This window comes from Lagopus muta, chromosome 17 (genome assembly GCF_023343835.1).
Source record: "Lagopus muta isolate bLagMut1 chromosome 17, bLagMut1 primary, whole genome shotgun sequence".
NCBI lineage: Eukaryota > Metazoa > Chordata > Aves > Galliformes > Phasianidae > Lagopus > Lagopus muta.
The window spans coordinates 5,608,179-5,634,003 of NC_064449.1; the positions used below are offsets into that span (position 1 = coordinate 5,608,179).

At 51.6% G+C, this 25,825-nt stretch overlaps 1 protein-coding gene across 1 annotated transcript in view; it reads right to left on the minus strand.

Annotated features, from left to right (window-relative positions):
• Positions 1-4,437: 4,437 nt before the first annotated feature.
• MYO18B (myosin XVIIIB) overlaps positions 4,438-25,825 on the minus strand; it is a 45,361-nt gene continuing 23,973 nt past the window's right edge. The window contains 11 exon segments of the mRNA XM_048964242.1: positions 4,438-5,561; positions 6,554-7,623; positions 13,295-13,456; positions 13,624-13,665; positions 14,002-14,135; positions 19,512-19,697; positions 19,832-19,969; positions 21,126-21,209; positions 21,779-21,895; positions 22,110-22,223; positions 24,939-25,088. Coding sequence (XP_048820199.1) covers positions 6,555-7,623; positions 13,295-13,456; positions 13,624-13,665; positions 14,002-14,135; positions 19,512-19,697; positions 19,832-19,969; positions 21,126-21,209; positions 21,779-21,895; positions 22,110-22,223; positions 24,939-25,088 — 2,196 coding nt within the window. The 3' untranslated portion in view covers positions 4,438-5,561; position 6,554.

Sequence of the window (25,825 nt, forward strand, 5' to 3'; positions counted from 1 at the left end):
TCTGGAGAGGAGTTTCCTGGTGCTGTGCTGCTGCCCACCCTCTGATGCTGCAAGGTGAGCTCCTCAGGGCTGTGATGGCACACGCTGCTTCAGAGAGTCTGAGGGTTTTGCAATTCAGCTGCGAGCTTTGCCAACAGAGGAGTGTGGAATTTCAGCTGTGAGCTGCACTGATTTCCAAAGTTGTCCATCTCTTTTTTATCAGTGGATGCCAGCCGAGCGCTGAGCTGTGCTCTGCTGCTTAATAAAGAGGTTGAAGACGCTTTGCCCTTTGCAAGTTCCTCCCCTCCAGCTCACGGATTTGGGGTGAGCCCCGCAGCCAAAGGAGCCAAAGGCAGTGCTGGAGCAATTCCTCCAGGACCTCGCCAGCAGCAGGAGGCTCTGCACCTGCAAAGTCAAAGTGGTCACCCCTGTGAGGCCGCCGCTAATGCCCCTAATCGCTGCCAAATCCCCAGGGATTTGCAGGCTGGGCAGAGCCTAAGCGAGGCCCATGGGGTGGGGGCACCCCCCAACCCCCACAACGCACACCCCATCATGGATCCATGCCAGCACACCTCCATGCTGCTGCCCTACGTTCCAGCAATCGCTGAGCATTGCACCGCTGCGGCCCAGCAGCGATACCACTCTGTACTGAGGGCACGAGGCCATGCTGTTGGGGGATTTCTGTGCATGCTTCTTGGTTAATCCCTATAAAAGTGAGAGCCAGAACCTGTCCTCACGCTCCCCACAGTAATTCACTGTGTTAGTGCCGGTCACAAAATTAGACTGGGGTTGCGGCAGCAGCAGCTCCCAGGGCACTGTGCACCAAGTGGGATCCATCAGGAGCAGGGATCTGTCCTACTGAGATTTCCCATGGCCATGACCCTACCATAATAGGGACAGACTTGTGTCAGAGGCTCAGGGGCTGCATAGGGCAGTGAGTTCTCCAGAAGCGTGGTGCGTCCAGCACACCCTGCAGCATCCCCACATCCTCAACCCACTCCATCTTCTCCATGTCCCTCACTTCCATGCTAATTAAATCTGCTACATAATTCCCCGCAGCCTCCCCGCTGCACTGTATTATTCATCAGAAAGCAGGCAGCCCTGACAAGCTGCTCTGTGGTATTAACAAGAAAAAGGATTAATGGGCTGTTGGGAGCTCTCATGGCCCTCAAGGAAGATGTGCAGCCCCTGGGACGTGGTGTAGGGCCGAACACGAGGCCACATTTGCCCTCACCCAGCGCTGCCCCAGGAGCTGCCAAGGCAGCAGGGTGCTGCACGTCAGCCAGGTGTTCCCTTCATTAGCTAAGTTCATCCCACAGCTACGATCCGAGTGATTACAACCCAAGCACAGGCAGTTTCCCACGCTGACCCTTCATGCGTGCATGGTGTGCCCACAGCGCATGGCACAGCTGCAGCAGGGAGTCCCCAGCTCCAGGATGGAGGCACAGCACACCAACAGTCACCAGCAATGTGATCTGCGGGCTGGCCAAAGCCTTCTGTAGCTATGGTAATGAACTAGCATAATTCACAATTATAATGTCAAATTTAAACCCAGGGCTTGAGCGAAAAGATAAAAATATCTCTTTGCTCGTGGGATCTCAATATTATTTGCTTAGCTATATTGGGAGCGGAATGCGCTCTCTAACATCAAGCAATCTCTCTGAGATTAAACACTTTTCCTGCATTTATGCACGTTTCACCCTTTTATGGTTTTATTAAAATGCTGGCTGCACTTTCAATTAAGTGAATCCCTTTTGCGATTGTAAGCACATTTTATATGAATAAATAATTTAATTTGTGAGCTGTTTGGGGCTCCGAACTGTGATCAGTGATGATTGAGTAGAAGGGTTTGAGGGGTGCGGAGCTCAGCCCCAGTGCAGGGAAGGGCTGGATGCGGGGCTGCAGAGCTCAGCACTGCTGCCCCACCGCCTGGGAATGGCAATGCGATGCCCTGGGTGTATTGCAAGGCTGAAGCTCTGCAATAGGAATGCAAATGAAGCTCGGTGTGGTTATTTTCTTCTGCTCTTTTTCTTCTTCCCTTTAAATTCTCCATCTTTTCCAGGACCCCCTGACGCCAGGACGTCACTCTGGAAGGGTTCCTATTGTGGAAACTTTCTCACCAGCTGCTTTGTGATGTGCCGCACAAGCACAAGGCCCTTTTGCTGTAATTAAGCTCTGGCTGTTCTTTCAGGGCTGCGATTCAAAGAAATACATCACTTTCAAGTCAGACGAGCAGCTTGACAGCGAGTCAGGGAGAAACAACTCTGCTCCACGAGAGCCGCGGCCGTGCTGGGCTGCGCTCTGCTGTGCCATGCGGCAGCGCGTCCTCACACAGCCTCACAGAGCTCCCTGTTGCTGCAGAGCACATCCCCACACCCGTTTGATGGTTACCTGCAGGGGATGGGACACGTTTAGCTGGTAGAGAAGCTCTGTGCACGGCAGCAGTTCGGTATTATCTCGGTGCATCCAATAGGCATGAAATTGAATCCGGCGGCGCTGGGTGAGCTGGTAGCAGCGTGAGCGTGGAAAATGCCCCCATCCTCTGTCTTCTCAGGTCCACCAGCAATGGATGGGCCCAGCAGCTCCATGCATCCTTCTGCTAGGCTGCAGCAGCTGTGCAGAGTAAGGAGCTGCCCCTCTGCACCTCTGCAGAAGAGTGAAGCACACTTTAAGAAGAGTGAAGTATCAAAGCAGAGCATTTCCAGAGGCAACTGGGATGGAGGCACAGGGGGGAAAGCAGGTTATTTGTTTGGAAAGAATCTTACATGCCCTGTTCATAACTAGGAAGCATTATAAATGTGTTTCCCTGACTTCCCTGAGAGTGAAGAAGGGGACCACAACTCCCCTGCTATCAGAGCCTGTTGCTTCTTCTGCACAGGGGGGAGGATGGGGACCTGGGAGCCAGTCCCAGTGCCAACCATGGGATTGAACATCCCCGTCCTGGTGACTCATGTAGGGAAGCACGAGCTCACAGCTTGCAGTTCTCCATCCATTAGGGAAGGGACATGTCAAGGCAGGAGCCTCTGACAGTACAGGAACAGCCAGGCCAGAATCCATTAATGTCGCAGTCAGCAACAGGATGGATGTGGACACTGTCAGTCCTGAATTATGGGCATCTTGCAAAGGAAGGAGCTCTTTACAGAGCTCATTTCTCTGATGGATGCTTGCAGAAGGCACATCCATTGGAAGAAAAGAGCACGTTTTAATTATGTTAATTAGAAACTTGGCAGCCTCTGTCGCTTGGCGCTCCTTTGTCTGATCTGCAGGCACCTCCCTGCCATGCATCAGCCCCACTGGAAGCACTGGCTCTCTCTGTTCCCCCCCACAGCACATGGGGTGATGTGGCTACCCACCTCCAACAGTGACACATGGGGATGTCCCCAAGCCAGGGGTTCCTGGAGCCCGCAGGAGCCCCGAGCTGATCTGGCAGCACCACAAGCAGGCAGTACAAAAAACAAAGCAGCGGCTCCGGGATAAAGGCAGCTGAAATACGGGGGCAAAAAGAATAACTCTTGTTGTCCCACTGTAGGCTATAAACTACCCCATGCCGAGACCTGCTGCTCTGCCCATTGGTTACGTGTCTGTGTGCAATAGGGATGGTGCAGCTCACAGGCACTTTGCACCCCGCGCTGTGCAGCCGTGGATTTATTGCAGGCCAGAGCTGACAGATCGCTCTCTCTCACTGCCCGTGAGAACAGATCTCCGCTGCACAGAGGGTTTCAAGGGCAAACAATTCTCTGGACTCAGGCTGAAAATCTCCAGTCCAAGTGCTGTTTTTTCCTGCTAAAGGATGTGCAGAGCCATTTCAAGTGACAGAGCAATTTCCTTTGTGTCCTGCAAAGCAAAAGCAGAAAGAAGAAAAAAAGCGAGCCCTGTATATTATTACACACAAATCTGCTTTCCTTCTGCAGGTTTAAATAGCAACAGCTTAATGTTCAGCAAACACCGCAGCAGCATGGTGTAGTAATTCCAGATACAAAGCTCAGTGTCAAAAGAATCATCTCTGCTGCCTCCACCCAATAATGAGCAGTTTATGCAACTCTTTGAGCACATTGACTTATTTATGTGCAGTGATATTAGCTTAAGAATGAGCTGCAAGCTGACACCTCACCCATCCCATGTCTGTGGGTCAGACTTTAGAGAGCAAACCTGGGGACAGCACTCAGAGCAGCACTCAGACCAAGAGGCTCATCAGGGAGAATTTGGACGTGACGATCTTGGAGGTCTTGTCCAACCTTCACGATCCTAAGTTCTCATCCCTGCCAAGCTAGGCCACTGCAGCTTAGTCAGATTTTTCCCATAAGTTTTTGTTCGAGCATAGTATTAAAGAAATGTTCTTACAAGATGGAAGGGCAGACTGCAGAGATTTCTCTTCCAAACTGCACAATCTGTGCTTTTTCTTTTTGCATTTGAAAGCACAGAAGGGAGCACAGGATTTCTGTAAATTATTTTTCTCCTCTTTGAGTTGCCTGCTTTATGCAGAGAAGACTGGAGAAGAGATGTCTTTCACTTAATCTGTGAACTTGCAGGGACTGTAATGATTACACAGTGTGCTGCAGTTCAGCGTGCCAGTTTCAAGGGAAGAAAGGATTAAAAACAACAGCCGTACACTTGTTTCTGAACAGGGTTGCACTGAGCTCTGAGAGATTTCAACATGCTCGCAGAAAACATGTTTTATGGGTGCTCTGCAGGGACTGCTGTGAATGTACTTCAGTGCCAAAAGCAGGACCCTCGCTTCCCAAAGCACAGCGCGAGGCTGGGTAAACATCTGAAGTAACTGGAATGGCACACATACCTGCTACCCTGAGAGCTCGTGAGTGGCCAGGAATGCCTGTGCATGGGGATTGTCACCTTGTGCCTGGGATGCAGTGGTGCATCAGTGTGTGCTGCTGGCATTGCAGCACTGCTGGGAGTGAGAAACTGCTTACAGAGCACACGGGGCTGAGCAAACTGCTGACGGGAACCCAGAGACGAAGGTTTTGCATTCATCTGTGACAAGGAAAATGTTACTTGCTGCCATGGTTTGGTTTAAATTAGAAATGAATGGGAGGAATCCAAAAAGCATGACTGAATGCTGAATACTGCCCAATTTGCCTTTCCAAAGGTCACAGGGGGCTGTGCAACCCGGTGAGAGCCTTCCAGCCAAGCACTGATGGGAAGCAGAGTGCTGCATGCACCTATATAGTTGTGCCACAAACACCCCACAGATGAGTAAATGTGGGGTTTCTTCTAGGGAATAGCATTGTGACCATAAGAAGAGTTGGTCAGGAGCAAACAGAGGGTATGGTGGGAGGTCCCTGCCTACGGGTGTACTCTGAGAAGTAGAGCTGGGAGCACCCCATGCCTTTCCACATATTCAGTGACACTGCATGGAAATGCAAGGCAAGGGGAGGCTTGGGGTGAAGAAGCAAAAATTTTATTGTGTAAAAACCAAGCAGACATGGGAATACAGCCTCCCATTGCACCAGGTACTGTATGCTGTCCTTCATGGCAGTGAGGTGTGGCCATGAAACTGCAGATGTGTCCGGCTTCGTTGTGAATGGAATTATAAAACTTCAGATGAAGACTCAGCTTCTGGAAAACTAAAAATAGAAGAAAAGCATATGTAGTGAGAGCTTGTACTGTGTGCTCTTCAACGTGCAGCTCAGCTTGACTGGCCCTCACACTTCACTCCGGTTACTGCATTTCACACCAAGACCCAAAAACATCCTTCAGCTGTGTTGCTTAATTCTGGGCAGTGCTACAATGGAACAAGGCACCTTCGGCAGCAAGGAGACTGCAGGAGAAAGTGCTGACCCTGAGAACCCCCACGGTGATACAGAACAGAGCAGGAGCGTGCAGGAACTGTGGTATGACTATAGCCAAAAAGTCTCATCAGCTGTAAAACTCATGACTTTTGGGGAGCCTCTTTCAGCCCCTGTTTGAATGGCATACTTCTTAACAGGTGCCCTTCCAAAAGAGGGATGGGATTCTGCCTGCTGGCGGCTCCTCACTTGTGCACAGCACAGAGTCCAGTTGCTGCTGTTATAGTGACAAAGTCTGGGGAAAGTGGGACATTGCATTATGCAAATTTTGCTTCCTGGAAAGAAATGTTTTATTAACACGCGCTCCCTTCTTTTGTTGGCTTAGTCAATTTGGTCACAGCTTGACACCCAATAAGTTCGTCTAAAGGCAATGGTTTTACAAAATGTTTTCCTAATCTATTTTAAACACTTAATTACAGTTGTGGCGCATTCATTAGGGACTTTGCTTTCAAACCTGGATTGCAGTAATAAATCCTAATTCTTGAAGTGTCAGTTGTAATCCGAAAATTGGATCCAAGTGGTTGTCAGAGGCAATTGCTAACTACAGGACGCAGCCTGACTGGGAGCTGGAGCTGCAGAGGGGTCACCTTTGGTGTCCAGGCAGGAAGCCCAGCGGACACAGGGCTGAGGGCTGTCTATGGGATGCGTGGCAGGACCCCGAGGACACAGCTCCAGGGGTACAGAGCGGGCCCAGGCAGCAGCTTGGTGATAAAGCTGCCATCACTGCTGTGAGCTCAGAGCACCCGGGGCTCGCGGCTCGATGCTGTTACCTCATTCTTTTCCCAGGTACTTCCTCATGATGCTGCTCACGTCATCCTCCTTCCCCTCTGCCTCTGCCCGGTGGCTCTCCCCGCTGCTCTCAGTGCTGCCCTTCCCACTGCAGCCCTCTCCGTCCGACCTCCACGGCCGTTGCTTGATGCTGTCGGCACTCCTGGAGGAGAGGATGGAGCCCGAGGAAGAGGAGGAGTCGGATCGGTCCCCACCGGGGGCCAGGCCGGGCTGTGCCACACTCCTGCTCCTGGAGGATGCCGAATCGCCCACCACTGCCTCGTCTTGGAAGCGGACGGTCAGGGCCCGGTGGCCGTCCTTCCTGTCCCTGCCGGGCTTGGCCAGGCTGCTGGTGGAGCGGGATTTGCGAATGGCTGGCAGGAATTCCTCGGTGCTGGCTCTCCTCTCAAAGTCGAGGGTGGGGATCTTCCAGGCACGGGGGTCTCCCCCCAGCCCCTCTCCCAACCCGGTGCCGGGTGAGGCCCAGTCTGCAGCCTGCCCGTCCTCCTCGGCTGACGGCTCCAGGCGGCTCCTCCACGGCCTCGGCCCGAGCAGCTCTGGGCCGCCGAGGGACAGCAGGAGGGAATCGCAGGAACCGAATTTGGAGGCTCTTTTCAGCACCGGGGAGAGCGTGGGCTGCCCCGGCTGCTGGGCCAGGCCGCGCAGGCCGCCGTCGGTTCCGTCGCTCACCCCGGGCAGCTCGGTGCCCGCATCCCCCAGGCGAGGCCTGGTGCGCCGCAGGGCCGCGGCTCCGGTGGTGCGGTAGATGGGGAGGGCTGCAGCGTCCTCCAGCAGCGGGCCCTGCTCCTTCTCCGCCGCCCTCCTCCTGCGCAGCTCCCCCACGTAGTCAGAGAGCGCGGCCGAGGCGCTGGGCAGAGGGGACCTGGCTGCGGGTTTGTCCAGCGGGCTCGTCAGCTCCGTGCTGTCTGAGGGAGGCTTTCCATATTCCCGTCTTCTCGCGCTGAGCAGAGGGCTCACAGCCTTCCCGGTGTCTGCGGCATCAACAGATCTCGTGGTGCTCAAGGAGGAGCCCAGCCGGGTGGCTGCGGGCTCTGTGGTGTCTCTGCTCCCCCTGCACAACAGAGTGCCATTAGTTTAAGCTGCCGTAATCCCATCCAGCAGGGGCAATTTGCATGGTAATCTCAGAAAAAAACTCATTGCAGCAACAAAAAGTTCAGCAGTGCCCCAAGATTTTGTCTTTAAATAACTCTGAGTAAAACAAAACCAGCTAACTGTGGCATACAGTGTATGGCATCATCCGCTTTAGCTCTGCCAAAGCAACACACACCTCCAAATGTCCTTTCTTCTCATCATATTATAGCAATATATAGGATTTGTTTTCTTTCTGCCTAAGCCAAATTTATGCTCACATTTTATGAAACCAACTCATTGAACAAACCAAATGCTTCTTAACATTACTGCAGGGCGCTCCTCCAGATAGCAAAAACCACAGGGAAGTGTGACAGCAGCACAAAGGCCGGCCCTGGGCAGGGCACAACAGCAGAGCTGGGATGAGATGCTTCCACGCGGGATCTGCCCTGCAGAGGGGCTCTGAGGACAGCAGGACAGCAGCACATCACCCTGCCAGGCAGCACTGGGACTGCCCTCTGCCCACAGCACATGTTTTCACCCCTTAAGCGAATGCAAAGTGGGGAAAAATCTGCTTGTTGAAGAGCAGCTGTCAGACGTGAGTAGAAGTGAGAGTGATTGTGTGGGGAGGGAGCTCACCCTGCAAGCAGCCGTAATGCAAACGCTCTGGTGTGGGCACCGTGTGCTCATCAAGGGTGAGCCCCACCACCCACTGGCATTAACAGGACTCTGACCCAGAAATACGCAGCCCTCACCCCAATGGGCTCACGGAGCCTTCTGCATGGTGCTACCCAGGGAATGGCATCAGCTCAGCACAGATGGCTCTTGCTACCAGGATTGCAGCTTTTACAGAGTGCAGACATGGAACAGCAGAAAGGGCAACAACAACAACAGCGATCACCAACATCACAACATGGCTCGTCTCTCCACATTGACCTCAGCGGGTCCACGGCCAAGACCAGCCTTGGTCCTGCCACCAGCCCTGCTCCTTGGCACTACAGAAGTGACACTGCTCCCAGCCTCACGTGACAGGGATGGAGATAGAGTGGCTGGATGGAGGAAACAAGGGCGCTCCCTCCTTCCCCTGGGCACTACTGGTCCCTCACCAAAGTGTCCAATGGCACTGAGTAGCTCTTCTGCCACAGGAGCTGGGGAGTGTTCCCACAGCAAAAGCCCTCTCATCTCAAGGGGCCAGGTCTTGGTGCACACTGCAAAAGGGCTTTCTGCATCAAACCTGTTCCTGTCCTCCTCACAGAGCTTGGGAGGGGCTGCAATCCCTGTGGCTTTGATGTCACTAAACCCCAGGTGTGACACTTTGCACCCTCACCCCTTCATCTTTCAGTTGAAGGGCTGAAAAAATGTATTTTCTGCCTGTGCCACTGCAGGGAAAGGAGAAGGACCACGCTGTCAGGGCACATCTGAAACAAAGAAGCATCTCTGTAGAGCTGTGTGCAGTGTAATTTTAGCACAGTGATAGCCAGTTACTATCTATAGGTTGCTCACTCCCAGCCATGTGCTGGTAAGACCAGGAAGTTGGACACACACAAGCACTGTGGTTGGTGTTGGGCACAGGGACCCCATAAGTATCCCCATCAAAAGGGTTAGAAAGCACCAAGGGGACTCTGAAACCAGCTGCAATGAGAAGGCTGCCTGGGTCTAAGCTTGTCTGGTACCAAAAAGAGGAAAAGAGAGAGAAAAGGGCAAAGTAAAGCGACAGAACCCAAATACAAACAAACCTTGGTGAGCCCAGCAGGAGTGTAGGAGCAACCATCAGGTTTTCCATCGGCAGTAATAAAGCATCCTGCCCAGGGAAAGCTCGGGTTGCCATGGGAACAGGGTGACAGTGGATAATCCTGGTGACAACACCGGACGAGCGCAGAGCAGGCTGTGCTGACCCGTGAAATAATTTACATGGGACTGAAGACAAACTCCATGGCCAGGGAAGGGAAGCAACTGCAGGAGCAATGGAACAGAGGCACTCTATGTTCCCCCAGCCCCCAGTGCCCTCAGCTCATCAGTGGGCATTGATTATCCAATGCAAAGGGAATTAACCACAGTTTTAATCTCGTGGAACGCAGCAACCTCCAGGACTCACCAGCGCCGCTGCATCCAGCGTCCAGCTGATTAATGGCTTCAGACCTTTTGGTAATGCTGGGTTTTAGGATCCTAAATTGCATCTTACCTAAATAGCTAGTGTAATCCTTCAGAGAGAATTTGTACGGAAATTGTTCCAATCATTCTCTGCGTTTCTAAATAATAGTGTAAACTGACTGCTGCATGACCGACTTTCATAAATTAAACAGTCAGCTTCAATGTGTTGCTTTGGTTTTTAAGACCGAGATAAAAGGGAACTGAAGAGGTAAGAAACCCTAATGGGCTGTAACACAACCAGTCTGCACTCTGCTATTTATCGCCCTGCTCAGCAAGATGGACAGTTACTATTTTTATAAAAATCTTTACAGCCTGAAGCAAAGTGGCGACAGCAAGCACAGTGTTTGCCCCCAGCTCCAACCTGATGCCAGGGGGTGGCAAAGCGTTGTGTCTGCCCCACGCTCACCCATCCCTGCCCCACAGCAGAAGGGGCAACTCTGCTGTGCACTCAGCCACTCCGTGCAGGCAGCTGTGTGCCGTGCCATAGGAAATCACTGCAGGGATTGCTCAGCATCTGACACTTTTCCTCTTTCTTTCCAGCACCTAAAACACTTGAGTCCTTCCAACAAAAGCTGTTAGCGCTTCTCCTCAAAGGAAGCAATGTTGCCAAAACCTGGAGGTACCACCACAAAGATCCATATCTGAGATCAAAATATCACACTGTGTGTTTCTCTAGGGAAGAATACGAATGAGGCTGACGTGCCTTTCTGCAGCAGCTCTCAGCTTTGTGCTCCATGGAGATCCCCAAGGCTCCTGGCTGCCACCAGCCACCAGCACTTCATCCCCTGCTGCTGCACGCCTTGGTGCCACAAAGGCACTGGAGTTACACCTCATTTTCTATTAATTACACTCTGAAAAAGCCAGGCACAAATGCAAGACAGCCTTGTCCTGCAGCAGTCCTCCTCTGTCCATGCTTCAACCACGCTGCAACCACCCAGCAAAGCACTGCTGGTCGCCAGGTGTCAGAGATTTCCCTAAGTCAAGAGCAAAAATAGGGCCTCATGCAGAACTCTGAGGCATCTGTGAGCCAAACGGGACTCTGTAATATGCCATTCACACCAAAGCAAATGACATACAACAATAATTAGTGAAGATTACACAGCAATTAACATGATTACAATTATGGTAGTTGAAATAATTTGTACAATAAAATCCACGCATGCACTGCAACACATGACCAGGCATAAAAGTGCGTCTCGGATGCTTTTCCTGGTAACTCATAAATAGAGCCAAGATAACTCCATTCCAGGGAGAGAGAAGAAATTGGCCTCATTTCCGTCAGAAAAGGATTTTCTCACCACACCATCATCTACAGCAGCTCCCAGCATTCAGTGCAATGATTTGCTTTCCGCGCAATTAAAATCAGCGTGGCAGAGCCCAGCCTTGTGCCTGGCCCTGGGGTGTCCCTGCCTGCACCTCGGGGTCAGCAGCTCTGCAGGGATGTTCTGCAGCAAGCGGCAGGATCAGCCCACTGAGTTTGGAATTTGCTTCCTAATGAAAAACGGAAGGCTTATTCCAACTCCGCAATGTGTCGTGCTTAGCGAGGCTTAGCCCTGCTGTCCAACATTTTGTACAAGCATTTAAATAGTAGAGAATTAAAGAATGCGTTAATCAAGTCTCTCCTGTCTGTGCACTACCTTGACAGTAATAGCCTTATATTCCTTCCCCTGGCTTTTGACAGCTGTTTGTTCAGGAAACATCCCATGTGTACGGCTGAGAAGTGAGCGCTAGGCAGATTCATTTGTCATTGTGGGTGCTTGTGTAAGACAAAGGAATCTTGATACGGAAGAGCTCATTGTGCTGATCTCATCTTTATTACCTTGCCTCTCCTATTCTGCTTGTTGCGTTTCAGATTGACTCCTCTCTAATGTTTCCACCACAGATTAGCTGCAGCCAAGCAAAGCCACCACACTGAATTTAAAATTGGCCTTCTCACAAACCCCAGCTGCCACATTATATCCAGATCTGGGTGCAAATTTCCTTTCACTGTGGCCATGGTCAGTCCAGTAAGTTATTTTTATTAATTCTCAAGCCTACATATCTGCCTTTTTTTTTTTTTTTATATTATAATTCCACTATACTTCATCTCACAAACACAATATAAGCCATAACTTCTGATTTACTGCCATGCACTTAGGACCACAGCTAGATCAGCTGGAGCAAAGGATGTCAAGTGGTGCTGAGGGGGATGAGCCCAGCAACTGCTCCCAGAGCTCCCATTCCTGTGCTGCCTGTCCCTGTACACCATCCCCAAGGCAACCACAGGAGAGGCACCCAAGCCCTGTGCTGCAGGCAGCAACCCCCAGCCCTGCATGACCTTGCTCATCCTTCCATCTGCTCACACTGCTGGCTGCAACATCCAGAAGCAACCGACGCCAAGAGCACATGACACATAAAAAACGTTTCTTCCGTTTGTTATAAAGCTATCATTTGGCACATCCATGCATGAAAAATAGGGGAAGCACCTTCCTTACTCAGGGCTCACGCTCTGGAGCTGCTTCAGCCCATGCTGCACCAGCACAGGATGCGGAGCTGCTGAGCAGAGTCTCCCCAGCGCCACGCAAGCCAGGTGCCCTCTCTGCACCTACCACCACCTTTCTGAGATGGAGCTTCCCAAACTTGGCATACTGCAAAATTCATCCCCTTCACCTGCTACACACATGCAACACCAAGAAGGGGTTTGTCAAGGATGCGCGCAGTGCTGGCCACAGTGCACAGCGGATGTCACTGCACATCCCCGTGCCGCATGGCACGGAGCCGAGCAGTTCAGCCACACGAGCACTTGGGCCACCCTCCAGCTTGCTTCCAGCCCGGCAGCACTGCTGTCAGAAATTAACATATTTCATATTAAAACTGTATAAATGCATACTGTTTCTTCAGAAGCAAAAAGCGAGCATATGGCATACAAATCCTCAAATAGGCTGCATCGCCTCTTTAAATTATCTCTGGAGAATACATCAAGGGATATTACACCGCTTGAAGCATGGTTTTGATGTAGTGGCTTTCATCTGGCCTCCCCCAGTTGGATGCTGCAACCTCAGCTCCCTCAGTTCCCCCACTCCTTGTCCACACTGGGTGAGACACTCCACCCCAACACATGCTCACATATACACTACTCAAGTGGTAAGTGATGCCACAGGTCTGTGTCGTGCTCTGGTCACCCCTGTGCCTGCCCTGGGGTCTCCTGTACTACTTTCCACTTGCAAAGTACTCAGCTTTGCAAAATTCTTGCAAATGTCAGGCATGGAGCCTTGCAGGCTCTAAGCCAATCAATATCTTTCCTTAGCTAAACCACCCCAAACACAATGTGCTGTGCAAAACAGGAGGTGGGATGTATTCCTCATTGCTAAGAATTAACAATCTGATAACTGAAGGTTCTTGTTAAAGTGTTTGGGCTGATCTGTGAGTGGTTTTCACAAACTGACATTTTTTCCTCAAATCCTGGAAGATATCTCATCTGGAACAAAAAAACAGTGGTGCAATCCCCACAGGCAGTCCCTTACCTCAGGCCCTGGGTGCTGCGGCTGCCAACGGACAGCGCTGAGATGCTACCAGCCACGCTGCCACCAGTTGGGGATGACCAACCTATAGATGAGCCTGGCCAGGAGTAGAGGCTTTCTGCAGGCTCCAGGCTCAGCACAGAGCCAACGCTGGAGCAGGCATCCCTGTGGGGAGAGCAGAGCCCTGTTAGTGTCAGGTTGGGAATTTGGGAGCAGAACCCTCTGTATCCTGCAGCTCATTAGGAACAGTGACCCCCAGCAGCCCTGCTCCAGTTTCAGGCTGGATGAGATCCTTTGGGATTTTCCTTCAGCCCCGCACAGAGCTCACTCACGTCTCTCTCCCGGAGCACAGTGTGTCCCGCGCCGTCTGCACGCTGCAAACAGCAGAGAACAGAGTCAGCAGCAGCACAGCCTCCCTATCCTAACGACCCTAATCGGGCCATTCCCAGCACACTGCATGGCTATGAACCCCCACCCTGCTTCCTGCTTCCTCAGATCCCAGCCCAGGGCACAAGGACTGCAGCACCACCGGGCACTGGGGAAGGATATGGAGCAGAGAACTGTGCTGCTGCCAAGCGTGGCAGCTGAGGACACCACTGCCGGGAAGCACTTCTCACCTCACTGTAATGTGCCAATTGTATTGGAAATCGCTTACTATGAAGGAGTGAATTTCTGAGCTTGTGGATTCTAGCTCACCCTTCCCCCCTCACCTCTCAGCATCGCTGTCATCGCTGGCGCGCAGCTCCTCCAGGGCCAGCTGCAGGTCAGCGATGCGTCGGATGGCCGTGCCCAGGTCTGCCTGCAGCCCTTGCCGTGCCGCCGCCGCCTCGGCCAACTGCTGCTCCTGCAGGACCACGCTGCATCAGTTCCCAACCCACCACCTGCAAACCCACCGTGTAATGCATGCCCTATCCTATGTAATGAGCAAACAGTGCTGGAGCAACACTCCTGCAGTGGGGTGTCTCACTGCATCGCTGACCAGCACCCCTCAGTGGGAGGAGACTGATAGCAATGAGCAAACGGTAACGAGTTCAGGGCAGAATATAAGGAGAAACCAAAAATTGCTATGCAGAAAGATGAGTGTGTCTCCAGAATGAAGAACCTTTGCTTTGGTTGCATGTAAGGAACCAGTTCTTTACACTAAGAGCACCAAAACACTGGCACAGGTTGCCCAGAGAGGTGGTAGTCCCTCACCCCTGCGGATACCCAAGGTCAGGGGATGAGGCTCTGAGCACTGATGGAGCTGTGGGTGTCCCTGTGCACTGCAGGCAGTGGGACCAGATGGCCTCTGGAGTCTCTTCTGACTTAAACCATTCTATGATTCCATGAGATGCATGGCTGTAGCAGTGCATAGTCGGGGTTTGCAGATGGCTAATTAGTAACAAGTGACATCTTCTTGAGTGCCAGATCAGCATGTGTGTGCGCAGCCCAACACAGAGCATAAAACCTGGACAAGAAATAGAAGGAAATTTGAAGAGAGCCATGGGCTCCAAGCCATGCATCCCTTCCTACAAAGTGGGGCTGCCCATCACTGTGCAGGGGGGCATGCAATGACTGCAACGGTTCAGGTGCACACCACAATAGCTGCACTGCACTTATGCAGTGATTTTGGAGCATTGCTGCTTCACTGCTAAATCACAATGTGACACCCAGCATAACAAATGTCTGAGCATGATACCATGCATGAGCATCTCTCCCTGCATGGCACATCCCAAAGAACTGGGTCTGGGAGCACTGAGCTCCAAAGCTCCCATGGACAGCGTGGGGCTGGATACTATGGGAGGCTGCTGGGGCCACTCACACATTGTGAGTTCTAAGCACACCTGCTTAGAAACAAAGCACTTTCCAGAGATACCACCTGCTTATAAGAAAGCCAGAAGTTTAATTTATAATTTAAATTGCAGGGAGGAAAACCCTGGCAAGCGGCACAACACAACAAGCACTGCAGGCCTGGCAGCACGCACAGCACCAGGGATGCCTGACCCATCCTCATCTGATGTCAGCTCTTCTCAGGGTGAACCCAAAAAGAACTCTTTGTGCAGTTTTCTAAATCATCACACGATAGAGAGAAAAGGAGAGGAAGCGCAAGCTGCAAATTCAACGTGATTGAGGCTGCCAGCTGTAAAATTGCCATCTCGGTGGTGACAAGGTGAGAGATGATTTGCAGCGTGGGCTGCGACAGGCCACAGTGCGGGAGCCAGTGGGCTGTCAGAGCAAATAACAGGAGCTCTGGGATCACAGGGCGGCCGGACCCCAGGGGAAGAGCATTCCAGTTCATAAAAACATGCAAAGCCCAGCTAGGTTTGCACTGTACTGCCATTGCTTCTGGATAGGTGCCAATACTGGTAACACCCTGAGCACTGCCAAAAAGCTTCCCAAAATTCAGCACTCCCGAGCCTTGGTAAGACTGATAAGAGCCTCTCTATTGAGCTAAATCCTTGGCTCCAGGATACCGTGCTAATGAAGTATGTAGTTTGCTGCCTGCATTTAATTCCTCTTCCCTGTTCTTCTGCTGCTAACAGCAGGCGCTGATGTGGATCCTTGACAGGGAGCAAAACCCCCAGATTGCTAGCCTTAGGGCTGACCTGGAAGCTGAGAATTCCTGATCCTAAAGGAGAGTGCAGTGCTGAGGCACAGTGGTACTGCTACAACAAGCTCCTTCCAGCAGTGGCACTTTGGCCATTGCCACAGGTACCGAGTTGATCAAACACAAAGCGCAGTGCCATGCAGAGCTGAGAGCAATTCACAACATAGTGTGCCCTACAACTGTCTCATGGAAGGGAATAATTATGTCAATATAATTAGATTTTGAATGCAAAAAATTATCTTCATGATGCAAGCTGACAACAAACATCCCAATGTCAGCCCACTGCTGTCTCAGGAAAATATCAGACACCTCTGACACATGTTGCTTCAATCGAAATATAAATGCACAGAGCGTTTCGTTGTTAGTACAGCAATGGGTCTGAGTGGCAACATCTGCACACGGGCAGAGCTTCCAAGCGTTGCTGAAAAGGGAAAAGCAAAAAAGGCTGAACGCATCTACTGAGAAAAATCACAGCCTGGCACTGCCTGCAGAGGTGGAACTGCTTGGGCCAGGCACTGCTGGACCTGGGGTAAGAGAAGTGGAAGATCCCCAGAGGTCTCTTCCAACCCCTACTGTTCTGTGACGCTAGGAGTTTCCAATAGCTGAACCCTGCTCCCAGCATGCAGAGCTGAGCCCTCCACCAACCTAACCAACCCTTCAGATGCAGCAGAAACCAGCCCACCTGGCTCAGAAACGTCTGCTTAATCTATATTTTATCATCAATAAATAAAATATATCTTCTGCCTGTTTTTGCAGACAATCCCATACTAGGTTTCCCCACGGACACACAACAGCACATGAACCGACTCAGCACACAGCACCCAAACCCCAAACTTCTTAGAAGATAAGTTAGGAAGGGATAAGCAAAAGCAGCAGCAAAGCAGTTACTGGGATGTGCAGAATGCCAAGCGCCGCATCTCTGCTCCATGTTTGTGGCTCTGCTGTCACAACACAACTGCCGCATTCTTATCCACCCGAGGTGAAGTGTAATCTAATTAGCCCAATTTGGATTGCTGCTATCTGAATAACTTAGCACACACCTGCAGTATTCATCAATCCTTATTTTTTTTTAATTAAGTAATTAGCTTTCGGGTTGTCGCAAAGTTTGAAGTGACAACATTTCCACGGCTGCAGTCTCAAGTGGGATGGGGCCCCGACACCAGCAGCACTGCAGTGTTGTTAGCAGCCGTTAAGTGCTGATGATTTCCTGGGCAATTTGCTGCTCCAATGGAAAAGCAGAAATCACGTGCCCACTGTACAGCACAGCTAATCAGCGTGTACAGTGGAGCATCACCCACCAGTTCCCATCACCCAGGCTCACCTCAAAGGGTCGCTCCATTGGGTGACCTTGTCATTGTTCTCAGCCTAAACCACTGGCATTTAAGGGAAAGAACAATGCTGCAGGGCCCAGAGGAAGGGCTGCAGGGCAGCTATGAGGTGGTCTGAGGGCTGGGCTGGTGGCCATTAGCACAAACCTCTCCTATTACCCTTTGCAGCTTCACTAGAATTGCCCAAATAAACCCAACCTTAAAGGTTGCAAATAAAAAATAATAATAATAAATACCAGGCTATGATACACTGCACCTTTCTAGACTGCTTGGTAATAACAGGGCTGCAAGTACAAAGGCTATCTTCCATCAAAGGAACCTTAAACATGGTTATTTACACTGCGACTCTCACCTTCAAAAAACTCCACAAATATCCATGTGAAGAATATTTTAGCATCTGTACTTTGATTTTCTGTGGAAGTAGTTAATTATTACACTGATTAATTTCACAGTTTCAATAAAGGCAGCCGAATTTACAAGACGTTGTGGCGCAGCAGTGTGGCTCAGAGCCCTACATCCTTCCCTGCCCTGCCAAGGCAAGGGCTCATGTGTTGGGATGAGCATAAATGCATGAGGATAGTAATGAGCAAAGAGACCCAGGCTTGGTTTCACACTCCCCAGGACCGACTCTAGCTTTGAAATCCACCCATCACTGCATGCCACAGCTCGGGTTCTGCTGTGAAGCAAGAGGAGCTGCAGCTTCTTGGGGGAAATTCAGGACATGAAACTGAAAAAGAGGCAGAGATAGTCAGGGCCAAGAACTGTGCCCTCCGTTAGAAAACTTGCGTCCCTCTATGCGACGGTGCGGGGCCTGGAATGCTTTCAGAACTCATTCTTCCTACAAAATTCATAAGGCAGAGCCATCTGCCTGGCAGGCAGCTCCTCAGCTCCCGTCACAGAGTCATAGAACGGCTTAGGCTAGAGGGGACCTTAAAGACCATTTAATTCCATCCCCCTGCTGCGGGTTGGGCGCCACGCACCAGCTGGGTGCTGCACCCCCGTGCCTGCAGGTCGGCGCCAGCACCACGGACAGCGCCTGCCTCCCAGCTGCCCCCATTGGGCTCAGAACGAGCGAGGGACGCACAGCCGCCCTGGGAGCGGCAGGGATGGGGACGGGGTTACACGATGTAAGGACAGAGGTGTAAGGAGGAAAGCCTGATGTAGAGGTAGTAGTTGTCAGGACCCCGGAAAACAAGACCCATTCCCAATCCCAGCTGAGCAACGATCATCTCCCATTGTGAGCTGCTTTAACCCCAACAGAGCCTGGTGAGTGCACAGCCTCGCAACTGTTTATTTAAATAAAAAAAACCGTTAGGTGCAGACCATGACTTAAGTAATGTTAAGTGAATAATTCATGCAGTATCTATAATAGATGGGGGATTTAGTGGGAGCAGAGCTGTAATAGCTCTCTGTTAACTATTGATGCCTGCTGCTCAGCGTGCCTGAGCGCAGCTCTCCCGTGATGCCTGGGGAAGTGCAATCAGAGCAATTCCATGGGGGTCCCCGGTACCCCCCCTCCACCCTCCTGCAGCTGATGGGTAACCTCAAATTTCCAGGCTGCTCCAGCCCCCACATCTGCCACAAGTTTGTTCTCGGGCTTTTGTGCCATGTGCCCAGGAGATGTCTTACATTCTGTGCAAATACAGCAGCCAGTGCCACGAGGCAGCACGCAGGCTGGAGGAGCAAGGACAAAGCCTGTTTGCAGCATGCACAGCGACTGAGGAATAATTCGTGCTGAAGCACCGCTTCCTTCAGAAAGGCTGGCAGCCTCGGGGTGAAAGAAATGGTGAATTCTCCTTGATTGTTAAATAAAAGATTATTGATAAAATAACTGCTTCTAATGCGGCTGTCTTGCTAGAAGAAATGCAATATCTTTCAATTACTGCTTGGAAGCAAGACTTTCCTTTTGTTTACTGAAAAAACACAACATGAAAAGAGATGCAGGAGAGGACTGTGCGATGAAGGTGAAGCTATTTTTGCCGCACTCCCAATCTGCTCGGGGCTTTGAGCACACAGAGCAGGTTAACTGTTTGCTGACATTGACTGGGACTGATTTGTGGCACAGAGGAGGCATGGCCACAGTTGGGCACGCTGTGGGGACTGAACTACATGTCTCTGCCCAGTGGGCTGGCACCCCATGGGCACTGCCCTGTGCTGGGTGCTCGCCCTGCAGCTCAGCATGTGGAAAAGTAGAGGGCCTGCCAGCCCAGCTGCAGAGCAATGAACGCAAGGTGTGGCAGCAATGGCTTTGGTTCCATGGGCAGCACCATGGAGCTGTGAACAGCAGAACCCCCGGACCTCTTACCAGCTCCACACGCCGGCGGCTGGACTCCAGCTCCCGTTGCACCAGCTCATCCATGTCTGCCTTCATCTCCTCCATCCTCCGCTGGTAGTATTTGGTGCTTTCTTTCTCCCGCGCTTCTGACTCAGCTGCCTTCTCCAGCTCCTCGCCCATTTTGATGATGCTGTCTCGCAAGCGCAGCACCAGCACCTGGGGAGGCAGCAAGATGGGATGAGGAGTCAGAAAGCTCACCAAGAGAGCATTCTCCCCAGGTGCCAAGCACCCTGCACCTACCTCTTGCCAGGAGCCCTGTGCCCACCCTGCATGGTGAAACACAGCCATACCTCAAAGCGCTTCATCTGCACAGCCTGGAAGTCCAGCTGGCTCTCCAAGTCACGGATGCGGGCTTCCTGTCGGCTGATGACGGCGCGCTCAGCAGGGCGCTGCTCCAGGCGTGCCACACTTGCCTGTGCCACCAGTAGCTGGGGAAAGAGATGTCACAGAGCTGCCAACAGCGTGCCCATCACATCCCTTCCCCACCATGAGATGATCTCTGCGGCCACAGTAAGGCCCCAGGGCGAGCAAACTCTCTCTTTAGTCTAAAGACAAAAGGAAAGCATGGGACCTGCTGTGAGCTGCCAGGCACAATGGGAAAATATTGCCCAGAGCTCCCTTAAGGATGCCCTTCTGTTCACACTGTGCAATAAATTCATGACAGTAGCATGGATTTTTGAAAGGAAAATGTTGCAGCAGGACAGCACTCATTTGGGTTTCTTTTGCTTTTCTCTTCTCAGCACATTCTTTGAGGACAGTAGGCATAAAAATTCACAATTCACCTCTGCTGAAAAGGCTGCTGCACTGAGCCTTTTCTTCAGCTGTTACCGGGATCTCCAAAGCAAACTGCCCTTTTAGCAATCCTGGCACAAGCTTAGTTCAGATTTATATTTGACCTAGAACTAGGGGAATTTGTCATCTTTTATCTGGCCTATCTCTACAAAAGCGCTCACTCCATCTCAGAGTGAGTGAGTGCTATCTCCAAATCTTGGGCAGCTTAGCCACGCTCCAATAAAGCACTTAAGTTAATGGGATTACTCATGTGTTTAAAATTAAAGGCATGCACTCTAGGGCAGCGGAGCAGCCACAGCAATGAGGCTGTGCTGCCCCAGGCCCACAACCCTGCTTCTCCTTCATTCTCAAGAGCCATGCAGGGAAAAACCTTGCTTAACCTCAGGCTATTGCTGGAAGAGCCCTCCAGCTCCCAGTGCAGGCAGATCATCCCATCCCCATCACCATGTCCATGCCCATCCTCACCTCCATCCCATCCTCACCTCCATCCCATCCTCACCTCCATCCCATCCTCACCTCCATCCCATTCTCACCCCCATCCCATCTCTACCCCTACCAGAGGGCAGCAGGTTCTGTGCCTCCCAGCTACCAGGGGCGTGTATGGGATATTTGCAGGTGAATTATAGAACCCAGCTGTTTTACAGGAGAAGAGATTGCTTTGCAGCTCCTCAGTGCTTGACTTCCAACAGGAAGATGGCATCCTGCTGCCTGCTCTCACGTGGTTCACCAGGCGTGAGAACAACAAAGGTTCTCACTGCTGACCTCTGTGCAGTGCAGCAGGGCAGAAAGTACCTTCTCCTGGAGGCTCTGCTTCTCCTTCTTCACTTCCTCCACCTGTGTCTGCAGCTCCTGGATCTGAGCGATATCTGTTGCAGACTGGGGAACAGAGAGCCAGCAATGGAAGCAGACCCTGGGACCACAGTAGCACCCAAATGCTCCCAGGCAGGGGCATTGCACACTGCACAGCAAGCTTCATTCTGCTGCCTGAATGCAACTTCCCTAATTTTAAAAGCAAATACTTTCAGACCTCATGGTCAAGCTCATTTCCCCAAAGTGCTTCCAAATGCCAATTCCCAGCTCTGTACCATCACCACTAAGGAACAGACTGGGAGTTCTCATGCAGCCCAGCCCTCTGCCGATGGCTGCTCCACAGGGAGCAGTGGGTTCCCTCTCTTGGGAGAGCTTGTCCTGCTTTGGGTGCTACACAGAAAGCCACAGCACTCTCTGTCAGTGCTCTGAAAGTTCTGAGTGACAAAACACTCTGGAAAGTACTGATAGATAAGGATGCAGATAGGGATGTTGGGGCTGTGTCTTCCTCTCTAAACAGCATTTGCTGCCCAATGGACCTGCTGTGCAGCCCTACTAGGCCATTTGCCTGGAGCTTGGGTTTTCCAAGCAACCTCCAGGCAGGGAAAACTGCAGAGCTAGCACTGCCCAGCTCCTACCTGTGCAATCAGAGCCTTGTGCTTGGCCATCAGCTCATTCAGGTCCTCCTGGTCCTCGCTGACACGCCGCAGGAGTTCGGCTCTCTCGTGCTGCATCTGGCTGAGCTGCTCATCCGCCTGAGGGCAGAAGGCGTGCATCAAGACAGGATCCAGTATGGCACCCAGCTTTGCTAGGCTGGGATCTCACACCAGGGGGAGGAAAAGGAACTCTGGAGGGGGGTTAAGGGATGCTGCGTGCTTTCAGTCTTCCTATCCATTGAGCCGCCAGGGCAGGTGACTCAGTAAACAGGCTGATCCCTGCACCAAGCACCACGCTGCCCCAGGAGCGCACCAGGGTCTTGTTCCTGCTCAGCATCTCCATCTCCACATGCAGGTTCTCGAGCTCCTGGGCTGCTGCCTGCTGGGACCGCTGGGCCTCGGTGCACCTCGCCTCGCTCTCTTCCAGCTGCAAGAGATGGAGGGAGATGCTAACAACACACACGCTGCTTCCCTGCTGCACAGCCTCGTCTATTTGCACTGCACTCCCAGAGCATTTCCCCTGCTCACACACCAAAACTCAGCCTTTTAAATTCTGCACTGCTCCTATGACCTTTTGCTGCTGTGCTTCAACCAGAACATTTCCCTTTGCAGCGGCTGTGCTGCCAACACCCATCCGTGTCCCGCTGGGGCTGAAGCATGCACCCCACATCATGCGCCCACTGCCTTGATTGAGATAGAGCTGGGATCATTAATTTGCAAAATTATGTGAATTACATGTAATTCCTGATTAGAGCAATTCACGACTTGGAGTTTTCAAATGGGCTTTTCACGTCGCATAAATTGCATTTGCAAATACACATGAAATACCACATTTATAAATGCTAATTTGCTCTCGGTTTTTATAGCTCAGCCATTAAAACAACAATAATCTTAAATGGGCTGCAAACACCCGGAAGATGCAGCATCATCCCCAAAGTCCTCACCGCTGAGATGGAGGAACATACGTGGGCTGTACCTGAACGTGCAGTTCCTTCTCTGCAGAGCTCAGGTTTCTTTTGTTTATCAAAAAGGAAAGCAAACCCCTCACCTGCTACATGCTTCCTGTGTCCATTCTCTATGTACTGGGGGCAATGCAGGGCTCACGCTGGCGAGGACAGGGCTATCCCCACTGCCAGCCTTTAGGCATTTCTGCCCATTTTCAGTGGGGATGTTTCACTGCCTTTTTTCACTCCCTCCTTCAATAAAAAGTGGTCTTAGGAAGCTCTGGAGCAATCCTCACTCCATTTCCTCAACTGTTTGTGGTGAGTGAGATGTGCTCAGAGAAGTTCAGTAGGTAATTTGCTCCCCTAGTGCTTAACACAGAGGAAATTGAAGTCATTTTTTCCTCAAGGCCAATGACTCTCCCTGTCTTGGCAGCATCGTCAAGGTCTCTGAACAGTTGCAATACACAGACAAGGGGCCTGAAGCACCTGAATTGTGATGGCCTGGCTTTGAGCAGCAGGGATCCCACAGAACAGTGTTTAAAATTGCATTCCTGCATCCAGCCTCGTCCTGTTTCGATGAATTGCCTGGGCAATCTATTCCCATACCCACAGAGCCCATCTTGCAGTGGCACATGCCATTTTCCCACCTCTTCCCAGCTCCTCCCTGAACAATCATACCAAAACCCCATATAGTTTAACCAGAGAGAAACTCATCTCCAGAACCTCTCATTAAACACTTTCCTCTCAATTTACGCAATGGAATTTTCCCACTTGGGAAGAATAGATTGAAATACCCCCAGAAATGCATAATGTATGAATGGATGAACAACATTCGTTTGCTGCGCTGCGCCATCTGTTAAATACCTGCACGAAATGGATGCTTCAGACTTATTAAGAAACAATGCTACTCTTTCAGACCATATGGATTTTGATTAACGGAAATGGTGGCGTTTGAGCGATGTTTTTATTCTCGTGGAGATTTGTGGGCTGGCGGTAGGACGGATCGGGATCCGAAAAACCTCATCATGGATGCCATTAGGAATCATTTCAATTTAAGGGACGACATAACAATGAGGCATTTTTAATGCATGCAGAATCTCAGCGTTGGCAGCATAATAGAAACGCAATATTCCCAATATTTCCTCTGTCCTTCTCATAGCACAATGCAGCACGGCTGTGCATCACTTCCAGCCCTGGAGCGGGACTCAGGAAATTGTTAAGTGTGGTGGTAAAGAGAGCAAAACAATTCACAGTGTCTGAGATCACTTCAAGCAAGTGGAGCTCCTGCTGCCCTCTGGTCATGGTCATCCACTGATCCAGCTGCCCAGATCTGCAGCATGGAAACGGGCATGGGAATGGGCATGGACATGAGCACACCAGTGGCCCCGCTGCAGAGCTCACCTTCCCCTTCTCTCCTGTGCAGGTGGGAACAGCTGCTGCTCACAGCTGTTATTTATGCAGAACTATTATCTCAATTATATTTGTATGTTGTTGGAATTGCTCATGCCTCCCGATTAGTTTGTTTTCAGGGAAAATGCACAATGGAGATTAATTACTGCGTGGTTTCAGAGGACTGGCGTCAACCGCCCAGTTGGTGCTCTGCACATGCTGCAGCAGCGGTACCTATCACCAACTTGAGGGCACAGTGACCTGTGTGCCAGCCTCAGGCTGGGCTACACCATGGCTCTGTGTCTGCCTGTGCCCCTGAATTGCACAGCGGTGCCCACACGCTCACCCCAACACCGGTGCGTGGCACTCGGGGCGTCTGCGCTCAGTCTGCAGCACACGAGCTGTGGTCCCTGCTCTGGCAGTTTGTGCCTTGTGTGCAGCCATTTCTATGGCAACACGCCTGAAAACAAGGCCTCTGGATTGCATTATTAGAAGGCAGAAAGCACACTGAACAGAAGGTAATTAACAGGGCTGCCTAAAAAAGGAAAAAAAACACTTAACTGCTGTTGGCGTAATTACAGAGCAGTGCTTCCTGCAAGACGACCCTCACCAGCACCACACACTGCATGGCGTGAGCACAGCACTGCTCACCTACATGGTGATCCACAAAGTCCTTCCCATGGTGCCTGCAACAGGGCGCACGAGTGGCACCCCTGGAGAAGCAGTCATGTCCTCACACAGACAGCATCACCAGCAGTACAGTGAGGTTGTGCCCATCCTGCTGCCTTTTCCCCAGCCCTGGTGCCCACCTGCTTTTGCAGCCGCTGCAGCTCGGCAGCGCCAGTGGCTCCGGGCTCTGTGGGGGCAGCCAGCAGCAGCTGTGCATCAGCCAGCAGTGCACGTGTCCGGCGCAGGTCCCTCCGCAGCCTCTTCTCCACATCCAGGTCACGGTGGCCAATCTGGGAGGGAGAGCAGGGAGCTGAGCACACATCATGCATCAAAAGTAACAGGCTGCAGTAAAATGCTGCATTTTTTCCCCACTGGGACGTTGGTTCCCTGCAAGGCATTTGCCTGCCCTGTTCTCCAAGTGTTCCTAGGGTCCCATCCATCTGTTCCCAGGGCACTTCAAGAACTGTCACTGGGGCTCCTCACATGGCCCAGACTGTGGCTGTGCTGGCAGATCCAGGGTCATGCCTCCCACTCTTCCCAGATTTGAGGCACCAGTGGCCTCAAATTTGGAGGGGAAAGACCCTAAAGTATGCTGGGAGCTGCAGCAGAGGAAACATGAAATCCTTTGGGTGATGGAGACAGCCAGAAAAACCTGGGGATAAATGGTAAGGAGAGGAACAAAGGCGTGAGGAAGCGAGCCCAAAGGGGAAAGAGATAAACCGTGAAGCACTGATGAGGAAAGCATCCTTGGGAGCTATTAACACATCACTGACACAAGGCTTTGGGAACCTCCATCAGCCCCGCAGCTGTGGGACTGAGGCTGATGCACGAGGACCTCCAGCAGCAGATCACCACTGCACTGTGCCCAACACTGCTCAGCATTGTCTGCAGCCATTTAAGGAAGGGAAGGAGGAAGCACCTCCAAAAAAAAACCACCCTCTGTGCTCCTTCCAACAGAAAGCAACCATGGTTACGCATATGAAAGAATGAGGAAAGCACCACGCAGCCAGGATGTGGTTTCAGGCTA